The following is a 27,992-nucleotide window of genomic DNA, read 5'->3' on the forward strand; positions in this document are numbered from 1 at the left end:
TTTTTCTATTTTTAGTAGGGATGGAGTTTCACAATGTTGGCCAAGCTGGTCTCGAACTTGTGCCCTCAGGTGAAGCCTTGGCCTCCTAAAGTGCTGGGATTACAGGTGTGAACCACTGTGCCCGGCCGGGCTCTTATTATTATTTTTCTTATTATCATATAAATCAGTGTTGCATGAAATTGCTCTTTAATTTACACTAAACTCTTATTTTCTGTTTAACTGTCTTCCAGTTTACTAAATTTCCTGTGCCTAATTGGCTGCTGAAGCCCATCTATTAAGTGCTTAATTTTAGTTATTTATCTAGTATGGAATTTTCATTTTATTTCTTTTTAGATTATAATCCTCTGGCTAAATTCCCGACATAAAAAAAAATCTAGGGTGGGCACAGTGGCTGACACCTGTAATCCCAGCACTTTGGGAGGCCAAGGCGGGTGGATCATGAGGTCGGGAGATCAAGACCATCCTGGCTAACACAGTGAAACCCTGTCTCTACTAAAAATACAAAAAATTAGCCAGGCGTGGTGGCGGGCACCTGTAGTCCCAGCTACTCGGGAGGCTGAGGCAGGAGAATGGTGTGAACCTGGGAGGTGGAGCTTGCAGTGAGCCGAGATTGCGCCACTGCATTCCAGACTGGGCGACAGAGCGAGACTCTGTCTCAAAAAAAAAAAAAAAAAAAAAATCTATATTTTTCATCTGTTCCTGTATTTGCCATCTTTTCCTCTAATTCTTCAGCATGTTAACCATAGCTTATAAAGACTTTAAGTGATTCCAATATCTGGATTAACTTTGGATCTATTTCTGTCGTTTGATGTTTTGTCTTTTTGTTTGGGTATATGTTTGTTTTTGTTTGTCATGCCAAAATTTGATTAAATGTCTGACAACTATAAAAGGCTTCAGATGATATCATTAGCCTGCTAATGTGTTGACAGAGGGAGGGGAGGGAAGAGAGAGACAGAGAGAGAGAGAGAGAGAGAGTGAGAGAGAGTGTGTGTGGTGATACTGGTGGGTGCTCATCTTAGAGATGGGGAAGAGGTACAGTTCTGGTAAGATTCAGACTACCTCTGATTTGCTTCACTTTTAAGACACAGCCTCGGCCAGGCACAGTGGCTCACGCCTGTAACCCTGGCATTTTGGGAGGCCGAGGCAGGAAGATCACCTGAGGTCAGGAGTACAAGACCAGCCTGGGCAACATGGTAAAACCTCGTCTCTCCTACAAATACAAAAATTAGCCAGGCATGGTGGTGGGTGCCTGTAATCCCAGCTACTTGGGAGGCTGAGGCAGGAGAATCACTTGAACCTGGGAGGCGGAGGCCGCAGCGAGCCGAGATTGTGCGACTGCACTCCAGCCTGGGCAACAGAACGAGATTCTGTCTTTAAAAAAAAAAAAAAAAAGACACAGCCTCCCACGTAATCCACGAAAGACCCTGGGGTGTTTACCAGTCCTCTTATCCTGGTGGAACCTGAACTCTAATCTTCTCTCCTTAGTAGTGTGGGCTGCTGAAATACTTGCTTTACTTTTCCAAGTTTTCCTGATTAGCTTTTCAGCCTCCTGTGCCATATTGTTTTAGAACTCAGGATATGTCCTTATAGGGAAGTCCTGCCCTGATCAAGCTCTGTTTATCACGTGGTTCAGCTTTACTTGTCTGTTCTCCCACGTTAAAGCCTAAGACCCTGAATCATGCTTTATAATGTTTTATAATAAGTAAAAGACAGCAAGGAAAAAAGGCACAAAGCACACTTTGTGTACATTTTTAAAGAGTGTGATTCTCTTTCTCTAGGCAGAAGATGTTCTTTCTCACTCTCACCCCTTAGTTCTCTGCCTCCACTCTTACTGTGTCGTCTTTCCTGATCAACCTCTATGGAATGTACATATATATACACACACACACATATAAACATATATATATGTTTGTACTCGGTAACTCTGATATAAATAGGCAGAAGGGCTTTGAGTTGAACATACTTTCAGAACCACCTTATAAAAACTCACTAGTGCATTTGGCTGTTCATTCATTCATCAAATAAATATTATATGTACTCTGTGCTAGGTCTGCTACTGGGTCCTAGGGTTCCAGAAGAGAACAAAGCAGGAAGAAAAATTCCTGTCCTATAGAACTTATATTTTCATGGGAGGAGGCCAAAAATAAGTAAGTTGTACCATATAAGTGATATGTACCACGGAGAGTATTAAGGCAGGGAACATAGGAAATTCAGGAGTGGGGGTTTGTCTGCAAATTTAGATAGGTTGGTCAGGGAAGGCTTAAGAAAGTAACATTTGATGAAATGCTTTTGGAGGTAAATAACTGGCCTCATTTTTTCTCTAAATAATATGAACAATAATAATTGTTTTGTAGAATACTAAATAGAAATAATATTTCATATATGCCTTAATATAGCTTAGTGCCAAGATATAAGAAATGTCCAATAAACGGTAGTTTTGTTTCCCAGTTATATGCCTCTAGCACTTTTAGACTGAACATTCAAAGGCTTTTTTCTTTTAATATGCTTTTTAAAACATTTAATTAATTGAAATTTTGTTGTGGCAAAAAGTTGCTTTTCTTGTTTCCCTATTTTCTTCACTGGAAGAAAAAAAGTCATCCAAAATTACATTATTCTGTTCCTTTTTTTTTTTTTTTTTTTTGAGATGCAGTCTTGCTCTGTTGCCAGGTTGGAGTGCAATGGCACCATCTCGGCTCACTGCAACCTCTGCCTCCCGGGTTCAAGCAATGTTTCAGCCTCAGTCTCCCAAGTAGCTGGGATTACAGGAACCTGCTATCACACTCAGCTAATTTTTGTATTTTTGTAGAGACGGGGTTTCACCATGTTAGCCAGGCTGGTCTTGAACTCCTGACCTCAGGTGATCCACCCACCTTGGCCTCCCAAAGTGCTGGGATTACAGGCATGAGCCACCGTGCCCGGCCACATTGTTCTCTTTACATATTTAGTTGTTAGCTACATATTTATATATTTGCAGTCAGTATTACCTGCCTTTTGTTTAGTGTGTGTGTGTGTGTGTGCGCGCACGCATACACATGTGCACGTGTGTATGTGAGGTAGAAGGGGTGTGCTTTTCCATGTAACGTCATATATTTTTACATTTTTCTACATTAATTTTAGTTATTAAATGTCCACAGAATTTTTCTTCATTTTGATCAGCTGTGATTTTTAAGAATCTTCTTATAATTGGAGATTTGCATCTTAATTCAGTAGCTACTAATTTCCCTCTACAATATGTAAGGGAGATTTTAACTAACCAGTCAAAACCGATTTTATAGACGAGAGGATAGTAAAGGTTGCCTAGGTTGAATGACTTGACCGAAGTTATACCACTAGATCGTAGCGGAGGCAGGTTGTAGCTTGGAGTGCATTCATCCATTCCTGAACTATTTACTGAGCTCCTACTCTATGCCAGACACTCTGCTACCATCTGTGGGAAGCAAAATGGAAAAGGTCCTTGCTCTCATAGAGCTTAGATTTTGCAATTGTATAGGGGCATGGTAATAGACAAGTAAAAAATAACTTAATAAGATAGTTGTAGATTGTAAGAAGTGTTGCAAATGAATAAACAGTAAATTGAGCATAACTGGGGTGGGGGACACTTTAGAGCGAGCCAGGGAAAGCTTTTCTGAGCTCAGGCTTGAAGGATAAGAATGTGGAAAAGAGGAGCAGCAGGTCCAGTGGCTCTGCTGTGGGAAAGGGCTCGCATGTTGGGGGAATAGAAGTTGTTTCTTTCAGTGTCTGGGTCACACTCAGTGAAGAGCAGAATATTGTTAAATGATGCTGGAGAGGAAGACTAGGCATTAAAGGGCCCCTTGGGAGCCACGGTGATATGTATGGACTTTGTCCTCAGTGACAGGTAACACCAGTGGAAAGTTTTGAGCAGGGTTTTTTCTATGATCTGAGGTCCAGGCTGGAGGTTTTCCCCTGTCTCATCAGCTTTCTGATTAGAACAATTATGTTTCTATGGGTCTAGCTGCTTTTAGATGGTTGCCATGCCATGGCCACCAATCTTGAAGGGATGATTCCAGAAGCATCTATATGACTGAGCGGGGTAGTTTATGCATATCATCCCAGCTCTTTGGGAGGCTGAGGCAGGAGGATCTCGAGGCCAGGAGTTTGAGACCAACCTGGTCAACAGAGGGGGAGGAGACCCTGTCTCTATTTTTTTAAAAAAGAAGCATCTTCATATACTATGGGCTAATGTTAACAGATAAAATTTTCTTCTGAGGTGGGTGGAGTTGTGGAGAAAGGGAGGTGAAAGCTATTTACAGTGACTTAAGTATTAGCTGCACTGCTTCTAGGAAGCTGTTAATCATGACACAAGAACAGTTTTCCCGCATCTAGGGAGACTTGCACTTTTAGGGACGGCTTTCTTGGCAAGTGCTTACTATTAAGATAATCACAGCTCTATGAGGGAGAAGCATTAAGCTCATTCTAGTGACCTTTCTGCTGGCCATCAATTGTAATATGAAGTGAGCATCAGTAATATTGCTTGTGTGGGAAACAAAAACACCAGGTCCTGCTCTCTGGTTTTGACAAAACAGATGGACAAATTTCACTTTATTTCTCTCTTGAGTTATATGTCCTGACCCAGAGAACATTAAAGTATGGTTTCTCCCTAACCACTTTATAATGAACAAATAGAGTTTTTAAGGCAAGTGGGATGTACTGGGCTTTCCAACAGTTATAGTGTATGTTACTGTTCAGTTACCAGGGCTGGTTCTTTGCTTTAAATATATTTTCTCCTGTATTTCTAATAGTAACCTTATTGGTCAGCAAGCATTTTCCCCTTCCCATTTTTAATATGGGAAACTTGACTGTCAGGCAGGTAAAGTCACTTGCCCAAGATCATATGCAGCTAGTAAGGGGGTGGAATTAGGAAACAAATCGAGTGCTCGCTTAGGCAGCACAAATACTAAAATTGGAACGATACAGAGAAGATTAGCATGGCCCCTGCGCAACGATGACGCACAAATTCATGAAGCATTCCAGAACTATTAAAAAATAAATTTATTTAAAAAGTTTCAAAAAAGGAAACAAATCAAGAGTTATCTGGCTTCTAAGCTTGCATCATTCTTTTTTCTTCTTTTAAATTTTAAATAGATAATATATGGGCAAGACATACAATTTAAAAGGTATAGAAATATGTACTGCAAAAGGTAATTTTTTCTCCCACCCCAGTCCTCTCATCCACAGAAGCAATGCTATTATCAGTTCTCAAGAATGTAATTTTATACTTTGCTGCTCTCTTTTTAAGTGGAGAACATAAGACACAGAATCAAATAACTATAGTAGCAGCAGTTACCTAGTGGTGCAGGTGGCATATCAGAAACATCAGAGGAGCTTTTTCAAAATACGTATGCCCTATTTTAAGTTCCTCCTTGCTGATACTCTGATTCTGTAGGTTTGGGGTGAGGTTCTTAAAGGGAATTTTGATTCCTTTCTTGCCTCACTTTATAGAGAATTATTATTCAGATATTGCTAAAATGCCTCATGTGTGTTCTAGAAGGATATTACTTCCTCAAGACAGATGGAGGCTTATCGGTAGGATGGCATTTGAGCTATACTCTGAAGAATAGATTTGGAGTACAAATGAGTACAATGGGTATTTCAGGTGAAGGTACTACTGTGAACATAGGTAGGGGGAGAAAGCCAAGTGCAAAGTGTTAGTTCAAGTATCAAAAATTTAGATGTATCACATGGGCCAGGCAGGAAACAAATTATATCTAAAATGCTAAATAGCAACTGATGTTTGACCTTGGTATTAGGTGACTGAAGAGAACTTTCAATTTACTACTGTACAACAGGGTACCTGTTACACATTTTTTGAACATTCTGAATTAAAATTTTGGAGGGGACCAGGAGCGGTGGTTCACGCCTGTAATCCCAGCACTTTGGGAGGCTGAGGTGGGTGGATCACCTGATGTCAGGGGTTCAAGACCAGCCTGACCAACATGATGAAACCATATCTCTACTGAAAATACAAAAATTAGCCGGGCATGGTGGTGTGTACCTGTAATCCCAGCTGCTGGGGAGGTTAAGGCAGAATCACTTGAACTCAAGAGGCAGAGGTTGCAGTGAGCCGAGATCACACCATTGCACTCCAGCCTGGGCAACAAGAGCGAGACTCTATCTCAAAAAAATAAAATAAAATAAAATAAAATAAAATAAAATTTTGGAGGAGTGAGAAAAACAAGCATAAATGAAGCTCTAATGGATCGATTGTCTTATATAACCTCTGAGGAAGGCCATCATGCTTGTGATTTTCCATTACTTTAAAACTTGTAGCCTCATTCTTGAAAAGTTTGTTTTTTATTTATGGTAAATTTAGTAATGACCTAATCTTTAAACATAAATGGCTATTTAATACTTTGTATATGGGAGTTACAAGAACCAATCATGGATTCTTTCTGTTTTATTTTCTGTCGAGTTTAACATTTTTGGAAAATCCTTCCCCATCCCACTGACACCTTTTTGAAGCATTCCTTTCCAGAAGTTTCTTTTCCCCCTGAAGCAATATCATTTATATTCCCACTTAAGCATTTTGATATCCTGTTTTAATATCCTAAAAGTAAAGCTTCCAGCAAAATGAATGGCTGTAGTTTGTTTCATGGTAGGTCTCGCTACTTGTGGGTAGAAGGCCTCAAGCCTTCTTAATCTCATTTGATCTTCATTTTTGCACTGACAGTAAAGCACACAATGGCCACACTTCCCTTGAATGCATTTCCTTGTATCCTTTACTTATATCAGGATCATGAAAATCCTGTTGCTCCTTAATTTTGTCAGTTTAAATAGAACGCCTCACAAAGCACATTGAGTAAGCATCAAAAAGCATGACATGCAGTGTGTGTGTGAAGGCACCAATCATCTGTTTCACCCACTCTGTCATTTCAGCACTTTCTGCTAAGAACTCCGCATACTGAAAGAGGTGGACAACTAAAAGAGACAGATGAAATGCTTGATTTGTTTAGTTGCTAAATGCAGCTGGGACAGGTAATTAAACAGTCCTGCTCCCGCAGAGAAGCCTGCAGCAATGTAACATGAAATCTTAGAAACCCAGCTGTACTCAGATTTAGATTCAGAACTAATATTAGATAGGCATCCTTCCGATTGACAGATTTCGTAAACATCATTTCTGGTTTATTTGTTCAGCCTAATTGAAGATAGAGCATGTTTCGTTCACCATTTAAGTTTTCTAGGGAGCATGTGGTGTTTACAGATACCTGGGGGAATAGCCTAGAAGGCACAGCCCGTGTCTGGAGGGCACGGGATGACATGGGTGAGCCTCTGCGAATCCTGACTCCAACCGTTCCATGGAGGTGGGAATGGGGGTCATCATATGAATAGATGCGGACTGGGAGAGGATTGGAACCAGTTCTTGCCTTAACCCTTTTATCTTGTATGAGGGCATATTATTATGTAAGTAGCAAAGATCTCTGTGTGTACAGTGGGATCTTTGTTTTAATTTGGGCACTTATTTCTATGCAGAAGTTGTTACCACCATTTACTCATTTGCTCAAACCAGAAATTTAGCAATTATCCTTTTTGCTCACCTCCCACAGCCATCCCCCAGTAGGCTTTTTTGTAGGGCTGACTCACCGTTATCCCTCAAGTCTCACCTTAAGTGTCCCCTTCAATGTGGAGCCTGCTTTGACCAACTTTCCAAAATGGCCTCCACTAGTGGGGCTCTGATGTCATAACCCCGATTCCTTCCTTGTAGCACTTAACACAATTAGTAACTGCTTGTTTTCCACACAGTGGTCACACATTCCTTGGATGCATTTCCTTATATTCTTTGCTTGTCTTACCAGAACTGTGATAATCCTGCTGCTTGTTGATTGGTTGTTTATTTATGTATTTGCTTTGTCTACTTACCTTTTTACCTATTTATTATCTGTCTGCCATGCTAGATGTTAGTTCTAGGAGGGTAAAGACTTCATCCTATATTTCCAGCTCATAACCCAATGCCTTGCACACAGTTTATACCCTGTACATATATGCTGGATATCATGTCCAAACTATATCATAGATCAGTGGTATGCTGGTAAGTTTCTAGGTGGGGATGGGGGGCGGTGGAAAGGCAGCTCCAATTTGTAGCATGTACCAATATCTGTGGTGTAAATACTCCCACCATGGCAGATATGAAGCTACCAAAATGATGTTACTGATCAGTGAGTCGAGAGGCAATGCACAGTAGCGCTTCTTTGCTGCAGGCTTCTCTGCAGGAGCAGGGCTGTTTAATTACTTGTCCCACCTGCATTTAGCAGCTAACCAAATCAGGCATTTCATGTGTCTCTTTCAGTTGTCCACCCCTCAGTATTCTTTGAGTTCTGATAGAGAGTGTTCCTCTCTGTACAGATATAGTAGATATAAATCACTTCATGAACATAGATATTAGTAAAAGAGTGAAAAATAATTAGGAAGTGATGGATTTTGAGTACTTGTTACATTTATTTTTTTATGTTACTTATTTAATTAATTAATTTATTTTTTGAAATGGAGTCTCTCTCTGTTGCTCAGGCTGGAGTGCAGTGGCGCGATATTGGCTCACTGCAACCTCCGCCCCCCAGGCTCAAGGGATTCTCCTGCCTCAGCCTCCCAAGTAGCTGGGATTACAGGTGTGCCCCACCATGCTCAGGCAATTTTTGTATTTTTAGTAGAGACAGGGTTTCACCATGTTGGGCTAGGCTGGTCTTGAACTCCTGACCTCAGGCAATCAACCCGCATCGGCCTCCCAAAGTGCTGGGATTACAGGCGTGAGCCACCGCGCCTGGCCTATTTATTTGAGATGGAGCTTCAGTCTTGTTGTGCAGGCTAGAGTGCAATGGCTCAGTCTCAGCTCACTGCAACCTCTGCCCCCCGGCCTCAAGTGATTCTCCTGCCTCAGCCTCCCGAATAGCTGAGATTACACCCACTCAGCTAATTTTTGTACTTTTAGTAGAGATGGGGTTTCTCCATGTTGGTCGGGCTGGTCTCGAACTCCCGACCTCAGGTGATCTGCCCGCCTTGGCCTCCCAAAGTGTTAGGATTAAAGGTGTGAGCTACCACGCCTTGCCTACATTTATTTTTATTAATTGTAACTTTATGTGGTTTAATTTTAAATAATAGCTGTGTTTAACAACTAGCTTGCAAAATCACTGAAAATTTAACAGTCTACTCTCAAGCCAGTATAAGCCCCAGCACCACACTGGGGATGAGCTATGGTGGATCCACTGGCAACTCGCTGCCCTGTAGCATCTGGCTCATAAATAAGGAAGGAAGACAGCTGGCAGAGACGGGAGGTAAACTGTTAATACAGAAACATTTTTCTGAGAGCTTTTCCTTACCTTCTTTCATGTCCTGCCACATGACACTAATATCTCCTTAGTGTATCCATACCCATTATTTGGTACAATGACAAGAGAATGAAGTGGCAGCAGTGAGAAGAAAGAAAGCACAGAGAGGAAGCACAGAAAGTGCTGAAATGACAGAGTGGGTGAAACAGATGATTGTTGCCTTCACACACACTGCATATCATGCTTTTTGATGCTTTTTTTTTTTTTTTTTGAGACGGAGTCTCACCCTGTCGCCCAGGCTGGAGTACAGTGACGCGATCTCGGCTCACTGCAAGCTCTGCCTCCCGGGTTCAAGCCATTCTCCTGCCTCAGCCTCCTGAGTAGCTGGGACTACAGGCGCCTGCCACCACGCCCGGCTAATTTTTTTGTATTTTTAGTAGAGACGGGGTTTCACCGTGTTAGCCAGGTTGGTCTCAATCGTCTGACCTCGTGATCCGCCTGCCTCAGCCTCCCAAAGTGCTGGGATTACAGGCATGAGTCACCGTGCCCGGCCGGAAAAACTGTCTTAACCTTTCATTTAGAGAACTAGAACATCTTCTTGCCAGAGATGGTTGTAGATCCTGAAGTGCTTAGTGGTTAGGAGCACTTAATTTTCAGGAAATTATCCCAGGGCTAGCAGTCTCTTATGCCCGTGTTGAGGTCTTAGTCCGCCAGTCTCCTTGCCACTTCACATTTGTCTGCATGTCTATAGTGAGACAGAAGTGAGCCTCAGATGTTGTCTGAAGGAAGGCCTGTGGCACTCTGGGGACTGAAAGCAGAAGACTGAGGGAGGTGGCAAGCTCAGGGATAGAGGATCACAGAGAAGAGGAAGAGAGCCACGTGGTGGATGCACTGCCACCCTGTGTAGGGTTTTCTCCTTATAAAGTATAGTTCGAGGTAGGTCTGGTATTTTTAGGTATCAGACTGTTGATACAGGAAATGTCAATCATCATGAGTACCATTTACCATATTTCAGATTATAAGGCCACAACGAGAAATCATTAGTCTGTCTTTGAAAGTCAGGGGAATGGAGTTTGGTGAATGCCCTTGATCGTGACGACCAACAAAGATGAGTGCAACCAAGACACTCATCTCTTTACTCGACATTGGCTAGAGTTTCTTAGCCCTTGACTCGTGTCTTAGCCCATATGAATCCGCATAGACTTACAATGGATAAACGATTGCCTTTCCCAAATCGGAAATGTTTTCACTTAAGTTGGCTAGATGGAAAAGGACATCTTAAATGAGGCACTATTCTTCATGGATTGGTTCAAATAACATTTAACGAGCCCATATTTAGTGCCAGGTACTGTTCCAGGGCTGAGGTTATGGCGATTAAAGGTACAGACTCTGCATTTGGGTAAGGAGTGGAGGAGGGACAATCAAGAAACTAGGAATTCTCAACGTGGTGAAACCTCATCTCTACTGAAAATACAAAAAAATTAGCTGAGCGTGGTGGTGCACGCCTCTAGTCCCAGCTACTTGGGAAGCTGAGGCATGAGAAGTGCTTGAACCCAGGAGGCAGAGGTTGCAGTGAGCTGAGATTGCACCACTGTACTTCTGCACTCTAGCCTAGGCAACAGAGTGAGACTCTGTCTCAAAAACAAAACAAAACGAAAAAACAAACAAAAAACAAATTCTAAGCCTAGTATGTTGTGAGCTGTGATGGAGATGTGCACAGAGCGGTCTTGAACCCCAGATGGAGGCACATGAACTCAGGGCTTCCTGCCATGGCATTTAAGTGTGAGCAGAAGTTAATTAGATAATAAAGGAAAGTTAGGATGTTCTGGGGGATGAGGAGTCCCATAGAAAAGTGAAACACAGCATATATAATGAGGACTACCGGAAGTGTGGACTGCCTGGAGCTTAGAATGGAAATTAAGACTATATACGTCCGTCTCTTCATTTCCAGGGAATCTGGAAGGAAAAGAGGAGTGAGAACAAGATGACCAATGACTTCATATTTTACCTGAAGCTAATTTTCCCATTATTGTCCTCTTTTAGAATTTTGGTGATCTGATTCAAGAGGTGGGGTTTTTCACTTCAAAATTGCAGTGGATGGAGGATGAATAGCCGGATGTGTCGTTGTCATGTTTGATCATTGCTTTGTGTTTTGCTACAGCTGCTGCCTATTCACACTCTGAGGCTTGGTGTGGAAGTGGATTCCTTTGATGGGCACCATTACATTTCTTCAATTGTTTCTGGTGGTCCTGTTGACACATTGGGTCTCCTACAGCCAGAAGATGAGCTGCTTGAGGTAAAATTTACGGGGAAAGAAAGACACAGGCAGGAATTTTGAAGTTTTAGAAAAATGTGTTCTCATCACAAATCACCTGAGTTATAGTGTCACCAATGCCAATGTCATAAACATGGGAGGGTAGGGTATTGGAGTCCTGTTTTAAGATGTAGTAAGTTGCTTATTTTTAGAGGTATTCAAGGGAATGGTATTGGGCTTCTTACTGCAGATTAATGCCCTACATTTTGTTAGAATGTAGTTATTAGGTGTTGAAAATGAGATACATTTGTTTGGGAGAAGTGGAGGTATGAGTATAAACAATTTAATTCACCTTTTTTTTTTTTTTTTTGAGACGGTGTCTTGCTGTGTTGCCCAAGCTGTATGTTGCCCAAGCTGGTCTCGAACCCCTGGACTCAAACAATCCACCCACCTCAGTCTCCTGAAGTGCTAAGATTATGTGTGTGAGCCACTGCACCTGGTCCACTTTTTTTTTTTTTTTTGGTGGCAAAATATATGTAACATGAAATTTACCATTTTAACCCTTTTTCTCTTTTTTTTGTTTTAGAGTCAGAGTCTCACTCTGTTGCCTGGGCTGGAGTGCGGTGGTGTGGTCATAGCTTACTTCAGCATCAAACTCCTGGGCTCAAGCAATCTTCCCACCTCAACCTCCCGAGTAGCTAGGACCACAGCTGTGCGCCACCATGCCCAACTAATTTTTTTAGTTATTTTGTAGAGACAGTGTCTGGCTATTTTGCTCATGCTGGTCTTGAACTCCTGGGCTCAAGCAATTCTTCTACCTCAGCCTCCCAAAGTACTGGAATTACAGTCATGAGCCACTACGCCTTGCCTATTTTAACCATTTTTAAGTGTGAAATTTGGTGGTATTAAGTATAAATCACTACTAGTATGTGGTAGGTGCTAAAGAAATGTTGGCTGGATCACAGTAGAGCAAGTATAGGTGATCCCAGCCATCAGCTGGATTCTGTATGCTTTAGCCAAGACTAGGATCCCATGGGCCTACCACCTTGTAGAAGAATGTGCTATAATAAGGTACTGTGAAGATTTTTTGAGTTCTTAAATATAGATACCTGGTGAAAGAGCTTGAGATAAGGAAAGAAGCACAGATTTGGAGTCAGAAAAGCTACTTTCTGTCTGAGTTGCCACAGGTTAGCATGTGTCCCTTGGCATGTCACTTGACTATGTTGAGGATCAGTTCCTTCATCAATAAATGCCCACTTCACTATGAGCTTATAAGGATCTAATGAAATACCATCCATGTAAATTATAAAGCATTATCTCATTGCAGGGTATTGGCAATATCATCACTGTGAAAAAGGCATATTAACAAGCTTTATGGGCTGGGATGATGGTTGGATGTGGTAAAATAGTGGGGCTGCCCTTGTGCAATGTTCTGTACTCTGAAAGTGTGTATGTGTGTGTGCATTTTCCAGTCAAAAACTTGGGATAATCGAGATTTGATAGCACCTAGGAGGCTCTCAAGTTGATGGACCTTGAGAAATACTGTGAATTCTAAAATAAAAATTAGCTTCTTCTGAATAACCAAAAATAAAAAATTTAAAAATCTCAGTATAGTTAGCCAAATAAACTCCTGAACTCAAAGTGTGGTGTGTGTGTGTGTGTGTTTAATGTACTCCTTAGAACTTAAAACCAGAAACACAAATATGCTTTGGGGTTAGAACACTGTGCCAAGTTTCATCCCAGAACAGCTATTTACAGCAGCTATAAATCCCCTTAGATAGGAGTTGGTAATGGGAAATGTGACCAATCCCTTTAGCAACAGAGCAGTGAGGAGGACTACCAGGCACTGGTATAATAATTGGAGACAATTCAAATGAATAAGTAATGAGATAAATAAATATTTAAAGGTACTCCAAGATAAAAACCTGAAAAGTGACTTTCTAATTTGTTGAAGTGAAACACAAACTCGTACTCATGTATGGATAGAATTCCTATCTGATTCTATCTCCTTGCATTTTTTTTAGTGTAAGTTACTACTCACTTAGTTGATTTTAGAACTTTGTGCACTTGTGACACCCGTTGAAATCATGGATACGGTGTGACCAGTGATGGGTACCTCCCTGCCTCTTCTTGTGTAAAGGTTGACTTGCAGTTATTCCAAGGAAAAACATTTCATCAGCTGCTGAGCTTGCTGTCCCCTTACACCTCTTCATTTGTCCTGAAGACTTTCCAGTAGAGCTAGCTTCCTAAAGTGCACGTGGGTCTCTTTACCATGTGGTGGTTTCTTTGTAAATAATTAAGAGGCAGGGAGATATGTCTGACTTGACGGCTAAGTGCTTGATATGTTACAGGCTTGAGAGTGGTTCCCAGGGATGGTTGACCTGAGACTCAGCCCGCTGCTGAAGATTTCCAGCAACCCAGTGTCCGCTTCCTCTCTGGTGCAGTGAAAGACTTGTAGAAGGGCTTCTCCCAGTAAAGTCAGGCTGGCCAGTTATCTGAACATTAGCACGGCACCTATTAGAAATTAATGCCAGACTAGAAATATCTTTAAAGCAAATAATGCTTCTCAACCCTCCCAGGAGGGTAGGAGTCAGATGCGAAAAGATTATTTGTTGTCTGGATTCTGTTCATGCCTCAGCTTTTTGGGAGTAGCAGACAAATCAGCTTTTAGAGACCTGTAGTTAGAACTGACAGGACCCTTTGAGCTCAAGTCATATATATGAAAAATTAGAATTATGTAGCCAAATCATCTTTGGTGCCAAGTATTATTATTATGTGCCAAAAGTAATATGAAATTTAGGTAATTTTTTGGTGACAAGGATTAATCATTAATAAAGAATACCTTTTTCTTTTAAACAATATGAGACACTTGAATAAAATTATTTTAAAAATTATTTTAGTATTTTCTATGCATATTTGATTGCTGTATAGCAGAGCATATAAGAATGTAACTGATGCAAAGTTATGTATATTTCTTTTCAATAGAAGTTATTTTTCTAGGATGGTATTAAGAGTGTATGAGATGTGAAAGAATATTGTGGACTGATGTTAAATTTTGACAGTCAAGTATTCTAGACTTATTAGCTATACTTTAAGTAGTAAATAAAATAGTTGTTTTAAACATCCTTAAATTTCTGTAATGGTATTCTTATAAAATGAAAATGCAAAGGTAAACAGTCTTAAAGGGCTGTAAATGATACTTAGTGTGTTTAAGGAGAGCTGAGTAGAGGTAGGTGAGAGAATATGACATTGGAGTATTGAAAGGAGAAACCACAGTGCTGCAAAAAATTAGGTAGATCCTTACCCAGTACGGGCATACTCTGCATGCATTTTATATTTTATCCATCAAGACATGCAAAGATTTAGCCTTAGATTTTAAAAATTTTAAGGATTTCTAACATTTTTATTTGCATATTATTTTATCATAATATGATTAAAGTGAGTCCCCTTGTTTACAGGGAAAATAAAATGGTGTCCTATTTTCATTTGGTAGATTGATATAAATAAGAGATTTTTGTTTTTTCATTTGGGGCTACCTCAGTTCTGACTTATCCCCTTGTCTTCCTAGGTCAATGGCACGCAGCTCTATGGAAAATCTCGCCGAGAAGCAGTCTCCTTTCTTAAAGAAGTGCCACCCCCTTTTACTTTGGTTTGCTGTCGGAGGTTGTTTGATGATGAGGCTTCTGTAGATGAACCAAGGCACACTGAAACCTCTCTTCCTGAGATGGAGGTACTAAATGAATATAGTGCAGTTCCCATAGGCATACCCATTCATCAAAGATGCCCCGAAGACTGTACTGCAATATGAAGAGAGGGGAAACCATTCCACTCTGCTCTTTTTTTACTTGACTAAGGCAGCAATGCATAGCTTTTCAAATTGTTACTCTTCATTTAACATCAAAAAATTCTTTCCTTCCCTTTCCTTGACATGTTGGCAGCATTGATGTACATGCATTTTGATTTTAGAGAATCTTTTTTTTAGTAATTGCCTGGATTCATTACTTTTGGCTTCCAGTTCAACTCAGTTTGTCTTATATAAGGTTAAGGTGTTTGTGAGTGTTGCATATCTAATGTACTTCCCTTTTTCAGAGCCTTAAAAATATGAAACTCAGCCAGGCACGGTGGCTCACACCTGTAATCCCAGCACTTTGGGAGGCCGAGGCAGGTGGATCACCTGAGGTTGGGAGTTGGAGACCAGCCTGACCAGCAATATGGAAAAACCTCGTCTCTACTAAAAGTACAAAAAATTAGCTGGGCATGGTGGCGCATACCTGTAATCTCAGCTACTTGAGAGGCTGAGGCAGGAGAATCACTTGAACCCGGGAGGAGGAGGTTGCAGTGAGCCGAGATCTCACCATTGCACTCCAGTCCGGGAAACAAGAGCGAAACTCCGTCTCAAAAAAAAAAAGACACTGTATGATACATTTCAAAGTGAGTCTGGAAATTGCTATAAAACCCTTCAGAAGACCAGAGAGTAGAATAACACTTTATATGCTCTTGGCATTCTTTTTTTTTTTTTTTTTTTTAAAGAGCATTATGATTATGAAAAGAGTTTTGTTTTTTTTTTTTTTTAAAACAGGATCTCCTTAGGCTGGAGCGTAGTGTTTTGAACATGGCCTACTATAGCCTTGACCTTCTGGGCTCAAGCAGTCCTCCTGCCTCAGCCTCCCAAGTAGCTGGGACCACAGGCACATGCCAGCACACCCAGCTAACTAAAAAATTTTTTTCCTACAGTCAGGGTCTTGCCATATTTCCCAGGGTGGTTTCAAACTCCTGGACTCAAGCAATCCTCCCACCTCAACCTCACAAAGTGCTGAAATTACAGGTGTGAGCCACTATACCCAGCGGAAGAGTTTTGAGTACATGCTTTGCCATCTTATGCTATTTGTAACCTCGTCTTTTATGCTGCTTTCCCCCCTTTTCAATCTCTTTTAGATTGTAATTCCACTAAACACCAGTTTACATTCATGGGGCCTTTTACTTAAGTTCTGGATTTCAGTACATGTGAAACTAATCCTGCCCCTACTACCTAATAATTGTGAATCTTTGGACAAATGACTTTCTGTTCATATTTTTCCTTTGAAAAATGGTGATACTTATCATACTTACCCATCTCATGAGTTTGTGCAAGAAGGAAATGTGGTCATGTGAGCAAGTTCTTAACATAATACCTTGCACGTGGGAAGTGCTCAGTAACAGTCGGCTATGGTTGTTTGAGTCTTTGCTGGTCCATCCTTTTTTGTTTTCTTATGTCCTGAAGTACATAAGAATCTAGCACTGTCTTATAGATACTTTAGTATGTGTTAATCTTGTTTATCCAAGAAGACTGTCAGCTCACAGTGGGCAAAGGCCATAACTTAAAATTATTTTCCATTCATAGTGTTTTTAGTCTATATTAGGCATATAAGAGGGGCTTGGTAAATTTTTGATTATTGGTTGACTCTTTTTTAAAAAAATGTTTAACTTTTGTAAAAACTGTTTCAAGGAGGGTACTCAAATGCCACACTTTTGTGACTTGCTATCCTTACCAAAATGAAATGTGGGTGGTGGGTTCCCTCTGAAGGCTGATAACAATGCCTTTAATCTAATCTTGCAAGGTGTGTAAATCACAAACCCCACTTGCTGACTCTCTGCCCCTGTCTGTCATGCTTTACCACAATGGTGAACAACAGCTTTGAATTATGCTAAATGTCAACCTTGCTGCCCATTAGTTGATTGCTTTCCATTCTGTAAATACAGGAGTTATGCAGAATTGATTGTATCAAAGTGATATATTTCAGGTTGCAGTATAATATCTTATGTACCTCGAATGCCTTGAAATTTCTATAAACACAGGTTTTGTAATTGTATGTAGTTTCTTAAAATCTTGGCTCTTTTTCCATCTGTCTCTTTTTTCATTTCTCCTAATACCATCGTATATTCTTAAACCCTATCTGGTTAGGCAGCTCAGCCAAAATTCTAATACTCATTAATCAGTGAGGGTATTAAATACCCTAGTAAAACATCAATCATGTTGTATTAGCCAATGGAACTTTACTTTTTGTTGCAAGATATAAGTGTTTCCTTTTTAAGTGTATCACTTCCACACATCAGACTGAAATATACAGAGGTTATTGATCCATAAAGTTTCCACTCATTTCAAGTTTTCAGCTTCATGTTGTTCCCATGTTTAGGTTCAGTCCACTGTGGATCACTAATTGACCACCTGTGTCCTGCAGTGACAGTTTAAGATCTGGACCAATCCTAATTTAAAAAATGTTTTTCTACCCCATAGTCTCTTGCCCAAAGCCTCCTAAATCTGATAAACAACTTCAGCAAAGTTTCAGGATACAATATCACTGTACAGAAATCAGTAACATTTCTTTACGCCAGTAACATCCAAGCTGAGAACCAAATTAGGAACTCAGTCTCATTCACAATAACCACAAAAAGAACAAGATAACAGGAATACAGCTAACCAGGGAAGTGAAAGATATCTACAATGAGAATTATAAAACACTGCTGATAGAAATCAGAGATGATGCAAATAGAAAAACATACCATCCTCATGGATAGGAAGAATCAATAGTGTTAAAATGGCCATACTGCCCAAAGCAATTTGTAGATTCAATGCTATTTCTGTGACTTTTTTCACAGAATTAGAAAACAACTATTCTAAAATTTTTCTAAATTTTAAGGAAATTTTTAGAAAATTTTTTTGGAACCAAAAAAGAGCCCAAATAGCCAAAGCAGTCCTAAGCAAAAAGAACAAAGCCAGAGTATCACACTACCCAACTTCAAACTATACTACAAGCCTATAGTAACCAAAACAGCATGGTACTGGTACAAAAATAGACACATAGATCAATGGAACAGGTTAGAGAACCTAGAAATAAAGGTGCACATCTACAATCATCTGCTGTTTAACAAAGCTGACAATAACAAGCAATGGGGAATGGAATTCCTATTTGGAAAATGTTGCTGGGAAAACTGGTTACCCATATGCAGAAGATTGAAACTGGACCCCTTCCTTTCACCATATACAAAAATCAACTCAACATGGATTAAAGACTTAAATGTAAAACCTAAAACTATAAAAACCCTAGAAGAAAACCTAGGAACTACCATTGTGGATATTGGCCTTGGCAAAGATTTCATGATGAAGATTCCAAAAGCAATTGCAACAAAAACAAAAATTGACAAGTGGCACTTAATTAAACTAGAGCTTTTGCACAGCAAAAGAAACTATCAACAGAGTAAACGGGCAACCTACAGACTGAAAGAAAATATTTGTAAACTATGCATCTGACAAAGATCTAATATCCAGAATCTAGAAATAACTTAAAACAGCAAGAAAAAACAGACAGCCCCTTTAAAAAATGGGCAACGGACACGCACAGACACTTCTCAAAAGAAGACATATATGCGGCCAACCACTATATGAAAAAATGCTTAATATCACTGATCGTTAGAGAAATGCAAATCAAAACTACAGTGGGATACCATCTCATACCAGTCACAATGACCATTATTAAAAAGTTAAAAAATAACAGATGCTGGGGAGGTTGTGGAGAAAAGGAAATACTTAGCTCTGCTGGTGGGAATGTAAATTAGTTCAGTCACTGTGGAAAGCATTTTGGAGATTTCTCAAAGAACTTAAAACAGAACTACCATTCAACCCAGCAGTCCCATTACTTTGTGTATGCCCAGAGGAATATAAGTTGTTTTACCATAAAGATGCATGTGTATGTTCATCACAGTACTTTTTCCAATAGCAAAGACATGGAACCAACCTCATGCCCATCAACAGTGGATTAGATGAAGAAAATGTGGTACATAGACACCACGGAATACTATCCAGTCAGAAAAAAGAATGAAATCACATTCTTTGCAGCAACCTGAATGGAGCCAGAGGCCATTATCCTAAGCAAATTAAAGCAGAAACAGAAAACCAAATACCACATGTTCTCACTAATAAGTGGGAGCTAAACATTGAGTACACATGGACAGAAAGAAGAGAAGAATATACGCTGAGACCTACTTGAGGGTAGAGGGTAGGAGGGTGGGGATGAGAAAACTACCTGTCAGGCACTATGCTTATTATGTGGGTGACAAAATAATCTGCACATTAGACTCCTGTGACACACAATTTACCCATGTAACAAACCTGCATACATACTCCCTGAACCCAAAATGTTGGAAAGAATAAATACATACATAAATACATAAATAAAGTAAAATTTTTAAACTAGCTATTTTCCTAATTATATAGGGTTTTTCCCTTCCCTTTTTTGATTACATTAAATTGATGCTCTTTTTTTTTTTTTTTTTTTTTTTGAGACGGAGTCTCGCTCTGTCACCCAGGCTGGAGTGCAGTGGCCGGATCTCAGCTCACTGCAAGCTCCGCCTCCCGGGTTCACGCCATTCTCCGGCCTCAGCCTCCCGAGTAGCTGGGACTATTATGTTTGTAGAGATGATGCATTTTTATTTACTGAGGTTACCCAAAGTTTTAGGAAGTCTACTTTAAAAAATTATTTACTTGGTACCTTTATTGAGAAGGAGTTTCAAGAGAAACACACTGAAAGATAGGTAATTTTTAATGTATTGAACAAATATTTATTTTATACCTACTATGAGCCAGGCATTTTACGGTTGAGCTGATAACCATGGTAAACTCTGTGGTAGGCCTCGTAGAGTTTCCATTCTAACTTAGGAGCCAGGTGTTTTGTTCATTGCTTGGGCTATAAAAGATAAGTTTTGAGCTTCAGATAGAAGTTTAGAGTATTTTGGGGAATGTCAATCAGATGAAAACAACAGTACAATGCTATAATTAGTATAAAAACAGAAGGTTTTTTGAAGCAGCCTTTCTTCTGCATAGTAGATTCATTGACCCTCTCATTTAACTTCCTGGAATTCCACATAGCAATGACTCTTCTTCCTAAAAAGACAGGGTGTCTAGAATAGAGGGACTTTCAGGAGGAAAATCAAGAAAAGAACAAAGGAACTGTATTCTGGGCAGTTGTGCTGACCTATTTCTTCTAAGATTAGGTTTTCATTATTTCAACTCAGTGATTTTTATTCATTTTAGACTTATGTGATGACCAAAGACTTGGATTTTTTTTTTTCTCACCTTATTTTCTAGTAAAGTTTTTCTTGAAAACTTCCAGGAGCCAGCAGAAGTGGTTTCCCTGTCCTGCTCCAGCCTATCTCTGTGTTGACATCTCTTTCTTTGTCTCTGTCTGTAATTATGAATCCAGGTATCACTACTTACATATCTTATAAGCTTCTACTATGTATGATGTTTTCATTTACTTAAATTGCATATTTTTCCTTTTATGCTTCTAATGGGATGACAGAACTCATTGAAGTATAAGAGGTCAGTGTTAATACTTTGAATGAAATAAATTCTTTACGTTAATTTAAAAAACTGTATGAACAGTCTGAATTTTTAAGCGCTTGAATTTTTATGAAGATCTTATCCTGGAGTGTGTGTGCCCCAGAGCATGGCCCTTTTGCAAAGATTAGAAAGAAAAACTACGCATGCCAAAGAGAATTCCCAGTTTGAGAAGAAGCTGTGAGATTCTTGATATGTGCATTCTTTTCAGAATTGAAAGCATAGTGTTTTGAAGCATTTGTCTTCTTTGGTATTTCAGATTGACTGCGATATGGATGTCAATGCTGAAGAAGATGATGATGGGGAATTAGCACTGTGGTCCCCTGAAGTCAAGATTGTTGAACTAGTAAAAGATTGTAAAGGTTTGGGATTCAGCATTTTGGATTACCAGGTATAAGAACCTATGTAGAGGTGTTTTCTTTGGAGTGATTGGTTTGTATTAAAGTTATGTGAAGTAGTAATTGTTTAAGACCCCTATTGACTTAAGCAAAACTGAATCCCAAAGATGGGATATTAACTACTTTCAATTGTTATCTTTAAAATTAGTAGCTCCCTTAGTGAATAAAATGATGGATTAATTATATAGGAACTGGACAATAAGGGAAGCAATAGTTATATATCTGTGGGTGCTTTTAGAGACAGGATCTTGATGAACTTGTTTATATGGAGGACTTTTGTTCCTCAGCTTTATTCAGATATCTTTCACATACCATAAAATTCACCCATTTTAAGCATACAGTTCAGTCGTTTTTAGTATATTCTCAGAGTTGTGCAACCATCACCACACTCTAATTTTAGAACATCTTCAACACCCAAAAAAGGAATCCCATACACATTAGCATTTGTTCCCAATTCGTACTCTCCTCTCCCTCCCCTTCACACGAAGGTTTATAGTTTAGCTTACCTATTAATTTCAATGTGCTTAAATAAATAGAAATGTTCTTGGTCAAGTTATGTATTGCATTTATATTAATATATAATATCTATGTATTTATATATTTATAGCTACTCCAGTTGTAACTAGGGTAAAGTTACTGATACATTTGGGGGAGGGAGATGTAAAAGGTCACAACAAGACATCTATATGTTATACAATTCTACCAGTTACTGTCGTATATTCAGAATGCTGATTATTTGGGGGAATTAAAATTGTTGCCAAGAAATCTCTTAACTTTTAAGATGCATATTTTACTGCTTTGGTGCTGCCTAAACACATTGTGGTTTAGTAAAGCAAAATGTGCTCTATTAAAGCACATAAAATGCCAAGTGATATTAAAAAATCAATTATTTAATATAATAAGGCAATCAGGAATAGATTAAAAGAAAAATAGTTTGAGCATTATATGAGAAATATTAAATTCTTTTTTTTTTTTTTTTTTTTTGAGACAGAGTCTCACTCTGTCGCCCAGGCTGGAGTGCAGTAGCACGATCTCGGCTCCCTGTAACCTCCATCTCCCTGGTTCAAGTGATTCTCCTGCCTTAGTCTCTTGAATAGCTGGGACTGCAGGCATCCACCACTACACCCGGCTAATTTTTGTATTTTTAGTAGAGATGGGATTTCACCATGTTGGCCAAGGCTGGTCTTGCACTCCTGACCTCAAGTGATCAGCCTTCCTCGGCCTCCCAAAGCGCTGAGATTACAGGCATGAGCCACTGTGCCCGGTCTAGATTCTATATTTTGGCAGTGTGATTTAAATTTACTGAAAAAGAAATCTATTTCATTTTTGCTGGCATAGTTCTGTGCCAGATAACCCTCTTCCTTTTTAGAATTTCTCTTTGGAATACTACTGAATGATAAGTTGTTGATTCCAAATATTTTGAGAAATATATTTATCAAGAGATCTGAACACAGTTAAGCGTTTGAAAGTCTATTAATATTATAGACTTTAATATTAGGGTATGTAAAACAAGTGGCGGGGACTCTTTTTTTTCCTCCCCATTGTAGCTAAGTTATCTAGAACTACTAGGTGGTTAATAAATATTTGCAGAATGATTTAATAAAGTTTAGGTGAGCCAAAATTAGGCCTGACCTTTTTTTTTTTTTTTTTTCTGTTTTGAGACAGAGTCTGACTCTGTCGCCAGACTGGAGTGCAGTGGCATGATCTCGGCTCACTGCAACCTGTGCCTCCCAGGTTCAAGAGATTCTCCTGTCTCAGCCTCCTGAGTAGCTGGGACTACAGGCACGTACCACCATGTCCTCCTAACTTTTCTATTTTTCTTAGAGATGGGGTTTCACCATTTTGGCCAGGCTAGTCTTGAATTCCTGACCTCAAGTGATTCCTCTGCCTCAGCCTCCTAACGTGCTGGGATTACAGGCGTGAGCTACCGTGCCCAACCTAGGTTAGCCAAAATTAACTGGAATTGAATGAACAAATTTAATGGGAATTAGAGGCATGAGCCACCGTGCCCAGCCTAGGTTAGCCAAAATTAACTGGAATTGAATGAACACATTTAATGGGAATTTGTTAATAATTGATTTTGATAATTGGGATTTAATTTAGAAGACACCTTTCAGATGTGGTCTTAGATATTCAGGTATATTTCCATTTCTATTATTGTAGGAATATCTATATGTTTGCATTCTTATATAATAAATATTTATATCCTAATGGTTGCTCTGATGCTCTTAAATGACATTATATGTAGGTTTTATATTTTGAATATTGCACATATTAAGGCAGAGAAATGTTTCAGAACTCAAAAACAATTCAGTAAAGGATGAAAATAAAAACTAGATGGTCCTTAAGAATTTAATCCCTAGTTAACAGGAAAACCCCCTTCTGAGCTTTACACTTAAAAACATATATAGTTAGTTCTAAATGCAGAATTTTTTGTTCTTCATTGCGTTCCTACAGGTATGTTTAGTAACTTCTATTGCATTTTGAAATTTTATTTTATTTATTTATTTATTTATTTTTTTTTTTTTTTTTTGTGAGGCGGAGTCTCGCTCTGCTGCCCAGGCTGGAGTGCAGTGGCCGGATCTCAGCTCACTGCAAGCTCCGCCTCCCGGGTTCACGCCATTCTCCTGCCTCAGCCTCCCGAGCAGCTGGGACTACAGGCGCCCGCCACCTCGCCCGGCTAGTTTTCTGTCTTTTTTTAGTAGAGACGGGGTTTCACCGTGTTAGCCAGGATGGTCTCGATCTCCTGACCTCGTGATCCGCCCGTCTCGGCCTCCCAAAGTGCTGGGATTACAGGCTTGAGCCACCGCGCCCGGCCTGAAATTTTATTTTTAATTTATAAAATTCTAGGATTTTCCTTTTCCTCTCATTTATCTCACAATCAGCAGCACACATACTGACATTTGCTTTTGTACAAATTCTATAAAGTAATTTTCTGCCAATAAAGGATTAGATATTCTTTTTGTCTTTGTGCTTCTTGTAGAATATAACTACTTAATTTCCTAAATACCACTTTGATTCAAATTAAAGGGCTCATCTTATTTATTTCTACAGCTAAACCTTGGGGCAGGGGGAGGGGAACACTTTCAATCCTAACTTGGATGCTTTTCTTAAGTCAGTCTTAAGTTTACTTACAGATGTGTACAGCACATTTTTCACCATTTGTCAGTGGTACCTAGAACTGTTATCTACTATGACATTTAGATGACAGGTAAACACAATTCAAATTTGGTTTTGAGCAACTTAATTAATCAGTTATACCGTCCCTTGTTGTAATTAGGTAATAAATTCTAAAGCTCAAAAATATTTTTTGCAAGGCCAGTCAAAGGTTTAGCAAAAGCCATGAAAGGCCACATCCCTGGCTATTATTGCATTCGGCGTGTCCTGTATGAATTTATTAGGTAGCTGAGGAGGGCCAAGACAAATTCTTGTCCCGCCAGGCCTAGCATGTTCAGAACAAGAAGTACTGCAGAAACGTTTAACTACAGAGAGAAAGTATTGGTAGAGGGAGAGAACTTTTAGGTTGTAAAGGGCTTGCTTAGCATTATTGAAGAGATTGAAAATTTGCTTTGGAATATTTCATTTCAGTTAACCACTTTTCTCATGAACAGCCTTTTCTCTAGAATAAGAACTTTTTGAAGAGCCTAACAAAATAACATGCATCTATTTCATTGGTGTTTATGTACCTCCTCGTTTATAAAATGGAGATAGTAATGTCTAGCACAAAGGATTGTGTGGATTAAGTGAATTAGTGTGTAAGGAAATAGGAAATGTTATGTTATTATGGAAATGTATTAACAATTATTCAGTTTAGAAAATAAACACAAAAGTTTTTGATACTGTCCTCAAAGATGGCACCATACTATGTTTGTAGTCTATCAATTCTTTAACTCTCTAGTTAGATTAGAAAAATTAATAAGTAGATATCTTTGTTTAGTGAAGTCTAAATTTAATTTTAAAATTGCATTCTAAAATGCAGCCAATTCTTGATGAGCCATATGTGAATTACCCAATTGTGAATTATTGGCCAGAAGTTTGCTTTTTATATAAATTGAACTAAACTTTAGGAAAAGAGACCAGGTGCAGTGGCTGACACCTGTAATCCCAGCACTTTGGGAGGCCAAAGTGGGCAGATTGCTTGAGGTCAGGAGTTTGAGACCAGCCTGGCCAACATGGTGACACCCTGTCTGTACTAAAAAATATAAAAATTAGCCAGGCATGGTGGTGCACGCCTGTAATCCTAGCTACTCAGGAGGCTGAGGCAGTAGAATCCCTTGAGCCTGGAAGGCAGAGGTTATGGTGAGCTGAGATTGCACCTCTGCACTCCAGCCTGGGAGACAGCAAGACTGTCTTAAAAAAAAAAAAAAAAAAAGGGAAAGATGAGTGAGCAGATAAAGGAGCTTGAGTTAGTCTATAGAACAATAGGGTAGCTCTCCGGACAGGTCAGTGACTCAGAATATTGATGGAAGGTGTGTAACTGAGCAGAGAAAAGAGGTATGCCTTTATACCTGAAATGATCAGCTGAGTCTGATACACAGTTCTATAACTCAGTCATATGGCCAAAGTACAAAGTGCAAACATTCATTTCATGAAAGGCATTTTGAATTAGATTGGGTCAAAGGCAAAAGAGAAAGCAACAAGGAAGACAATAAATATGATTAGGTTGTAAGTCTTTTTCTTAGCTCTTAGGGTACTGTGGCAGTAACTTTGTTGGCTATTATTTGAACAGGGGTAGAACATCTGTTAGTCTCAAGTATACCTAGCCACTTCATATGGTGGCTAGTTAAAATCCCACTCTACGTGTGCCATATTAGAAGATTCACTGATCTCCATTGTCATGACTTAGAGGATTGTGTCATGGCAAACAATGGTATGTAATTTGTCAAGAGCATGAGTATTATGGCTTGACTGAGTACTCTGTTTCTAAACAACAAAACTTCAGAAATTAGGTTATAAGTTTTTATACTGTAATTTCTTGCCAGTTTGTAGGTGAGGTTTTTATATTATACGTTAGTTATCTCTGTCTTGTTTCCCTAGTATTTAAGTGTAATGTCTTTATTCCTTAGACTATTGTCTCTGTGGAAGATTACTGATACTCACACTGGTTTTAATACCAATGTTAGGTAGCATTTATTGAGTGTTTACTGTGTGCCAGGTGATGTTCTAATTGCTGTACATATATTAGGTTATGTATTCCTTACATGAACCATATGAAAGAGATACTCTTATTGTTGTCATTTGAGAAGTGAAGAAATGGAGGCACAGAAAACTTAAGTGATTAGTCCAGTTCATACAGGTAGTATATGGTAGAACTGAAGCAGTTGGGCCCCAGGTCTTTTTTTTTTCTTTCTTTTTCTTCCGCCGCCTCCTCCTCCACCAGGTCTATGCCTTTAACCATCATACTATACTGCTCTTTTCTTTGTGAGTGCTATTTCCATGTGCATGTTATTATAGGGCATAGTAAATTTATTACAGAAGACCTTTCTGTTTTTTCAGCTTGTGAAAAATTTCATATCTTAAAAACTAAGCTACTAGATAGTATTCTCATTTTTCATGCTTATATGAAAGTTTAGCAAGTATTAAAAATTAATATAGTGTGCTCATATGCATTGTGTAAGAGCTAGTTTTATTGCTTCAGAAGATAATCATTGCAAGTTTAAGAATCCTAAACTAGTGTAAGTAATTTGTTGTGGGTTAATGTTCAATAATGAAACAATTGTTAGGTAGTCCACGAGTCTGTAATTCTTAATTTCTACCAAAAAGCTTGAAAAAAAATTAGAACTGTATGGATTTTACCTTCAGTTGACCTTATAAATTAAACATGGCAAGTAGATATTTTCTGGTGTTTTGATTTATGTTGAACTTTGAATAACCCCTCATGATTATAATTCACTGGAAATGTTTGACATTAGCCAATTTTTGAACATTAGCCATGATATTGCCATCCTTGGTACTTTTTGAATTTCAGTGATTTAGAAGATAAAATTTATTAACCAATAATTCTCCTCCCTCCTACATCCTATTGCTCATTCCTCTCCCCTCTTGAATGACTCAATTTTTGCCAAAGCAGATATTTTTGAAACACTATTTTTATCTCTCTCAAAGTCTGAGAGAGATAAAAATAGAAATCATAATAACATAGCCATTGGGAGGTGATTCATATGTAAATACTGTTAGTAATGCTTTAAAAATTTGTTTGAAATCAAAGCCAAACAGCGACTCATTAGAGAGAATAGTGGAAATATTTCTCCCTATAAAAATTGACAGTTATTAATTTTTCTTAAAAGAGGAAATGGGTTATAAAACCAAAATATAAAATATTGCAGTGTTACTGAGTCTCGAATATAGTATGTCTTAATATTTGTGCAAAACATTTAGTGTGTAGTTTTGACTGCCTGTTAACTCTATTAGAATTCTCTTTTTAAAAAGATTTATAAAAGTTGTAGGAAGGGATTGTATACATTTTATGTATGTCTTTAATTGTCTTTTTCCTTATCCTATGCACAACAGAATGACTTTCTGAGCACATTGAAAATTTTTTAAAAATAGGTAATACGTACATATGGCATAAAAATTCAAAGGTGTGTAAAGATATCCTGTGACAAGTAAATCTACCTCCGACCATAATCCCTTACTTCTTCCAGGTAAAAAACCTCTGTTTTTCTTGTCCATCCTTCCAGAAACATTTTATA

At 38.9% G+C, this 27,992-nt stretch overlaps 1 protein-coding gene and 1 non-coding gene across 4 annotated transcripts in view; both read left to right on the plus strand.

Annotated features, from left to right (window-relative positions):
* PATJ (PATJ, crumbs cell polarity complex component) overlaps nt 1-27,992 on the plus strand; it is a 419,471-nt gene that overhangs the window by 75,247 nt on the left and 316,232 nt on the right. For all 3 annotated transcript variants that reach the window (XM_025398758.1, XM_025398765.1, XM_025398774.1), the window contains exons 15-17: nt 11,437-11,571; nt 15,098-15,259; nt 21,162-21,293. In XM_025398758.1, coding sequence (XP_025254543.1) covers nt 11,437-11,571; nt 15,098-15,259; nt 21,162-21,293 — 429 coding nt within the window. The remainder of the gene's footprint in view (nt 1-11,436; nt 11,572-15,097; nt 15,260-21,161; nt 21,294-27,992) is intronic.
* Nucleotides 4,892-4,998, plus strand: LOC112615294. The gene has a single exon (XR_003117317.1). It is a non-coding gene; the product is annotated as a U6 spliceosomal RNA (small nuclear RNA).

The sequence above is a fragment of the Theropithecus gelada genome, chromosome 1, assembly GCF_003255815.1.
Source record: "Theropithecus gelada isolate Dixy chromosome 1, Tgel_1.0, whole genome shotgun sequence".
NCBI classification, from domain to species: domain Eukaryota; kingdom Metazoa; phylum Chordata; class Mammalia; order Primates; family Cercopithecidae; genus Theropithecus; species Theropithecus gelada.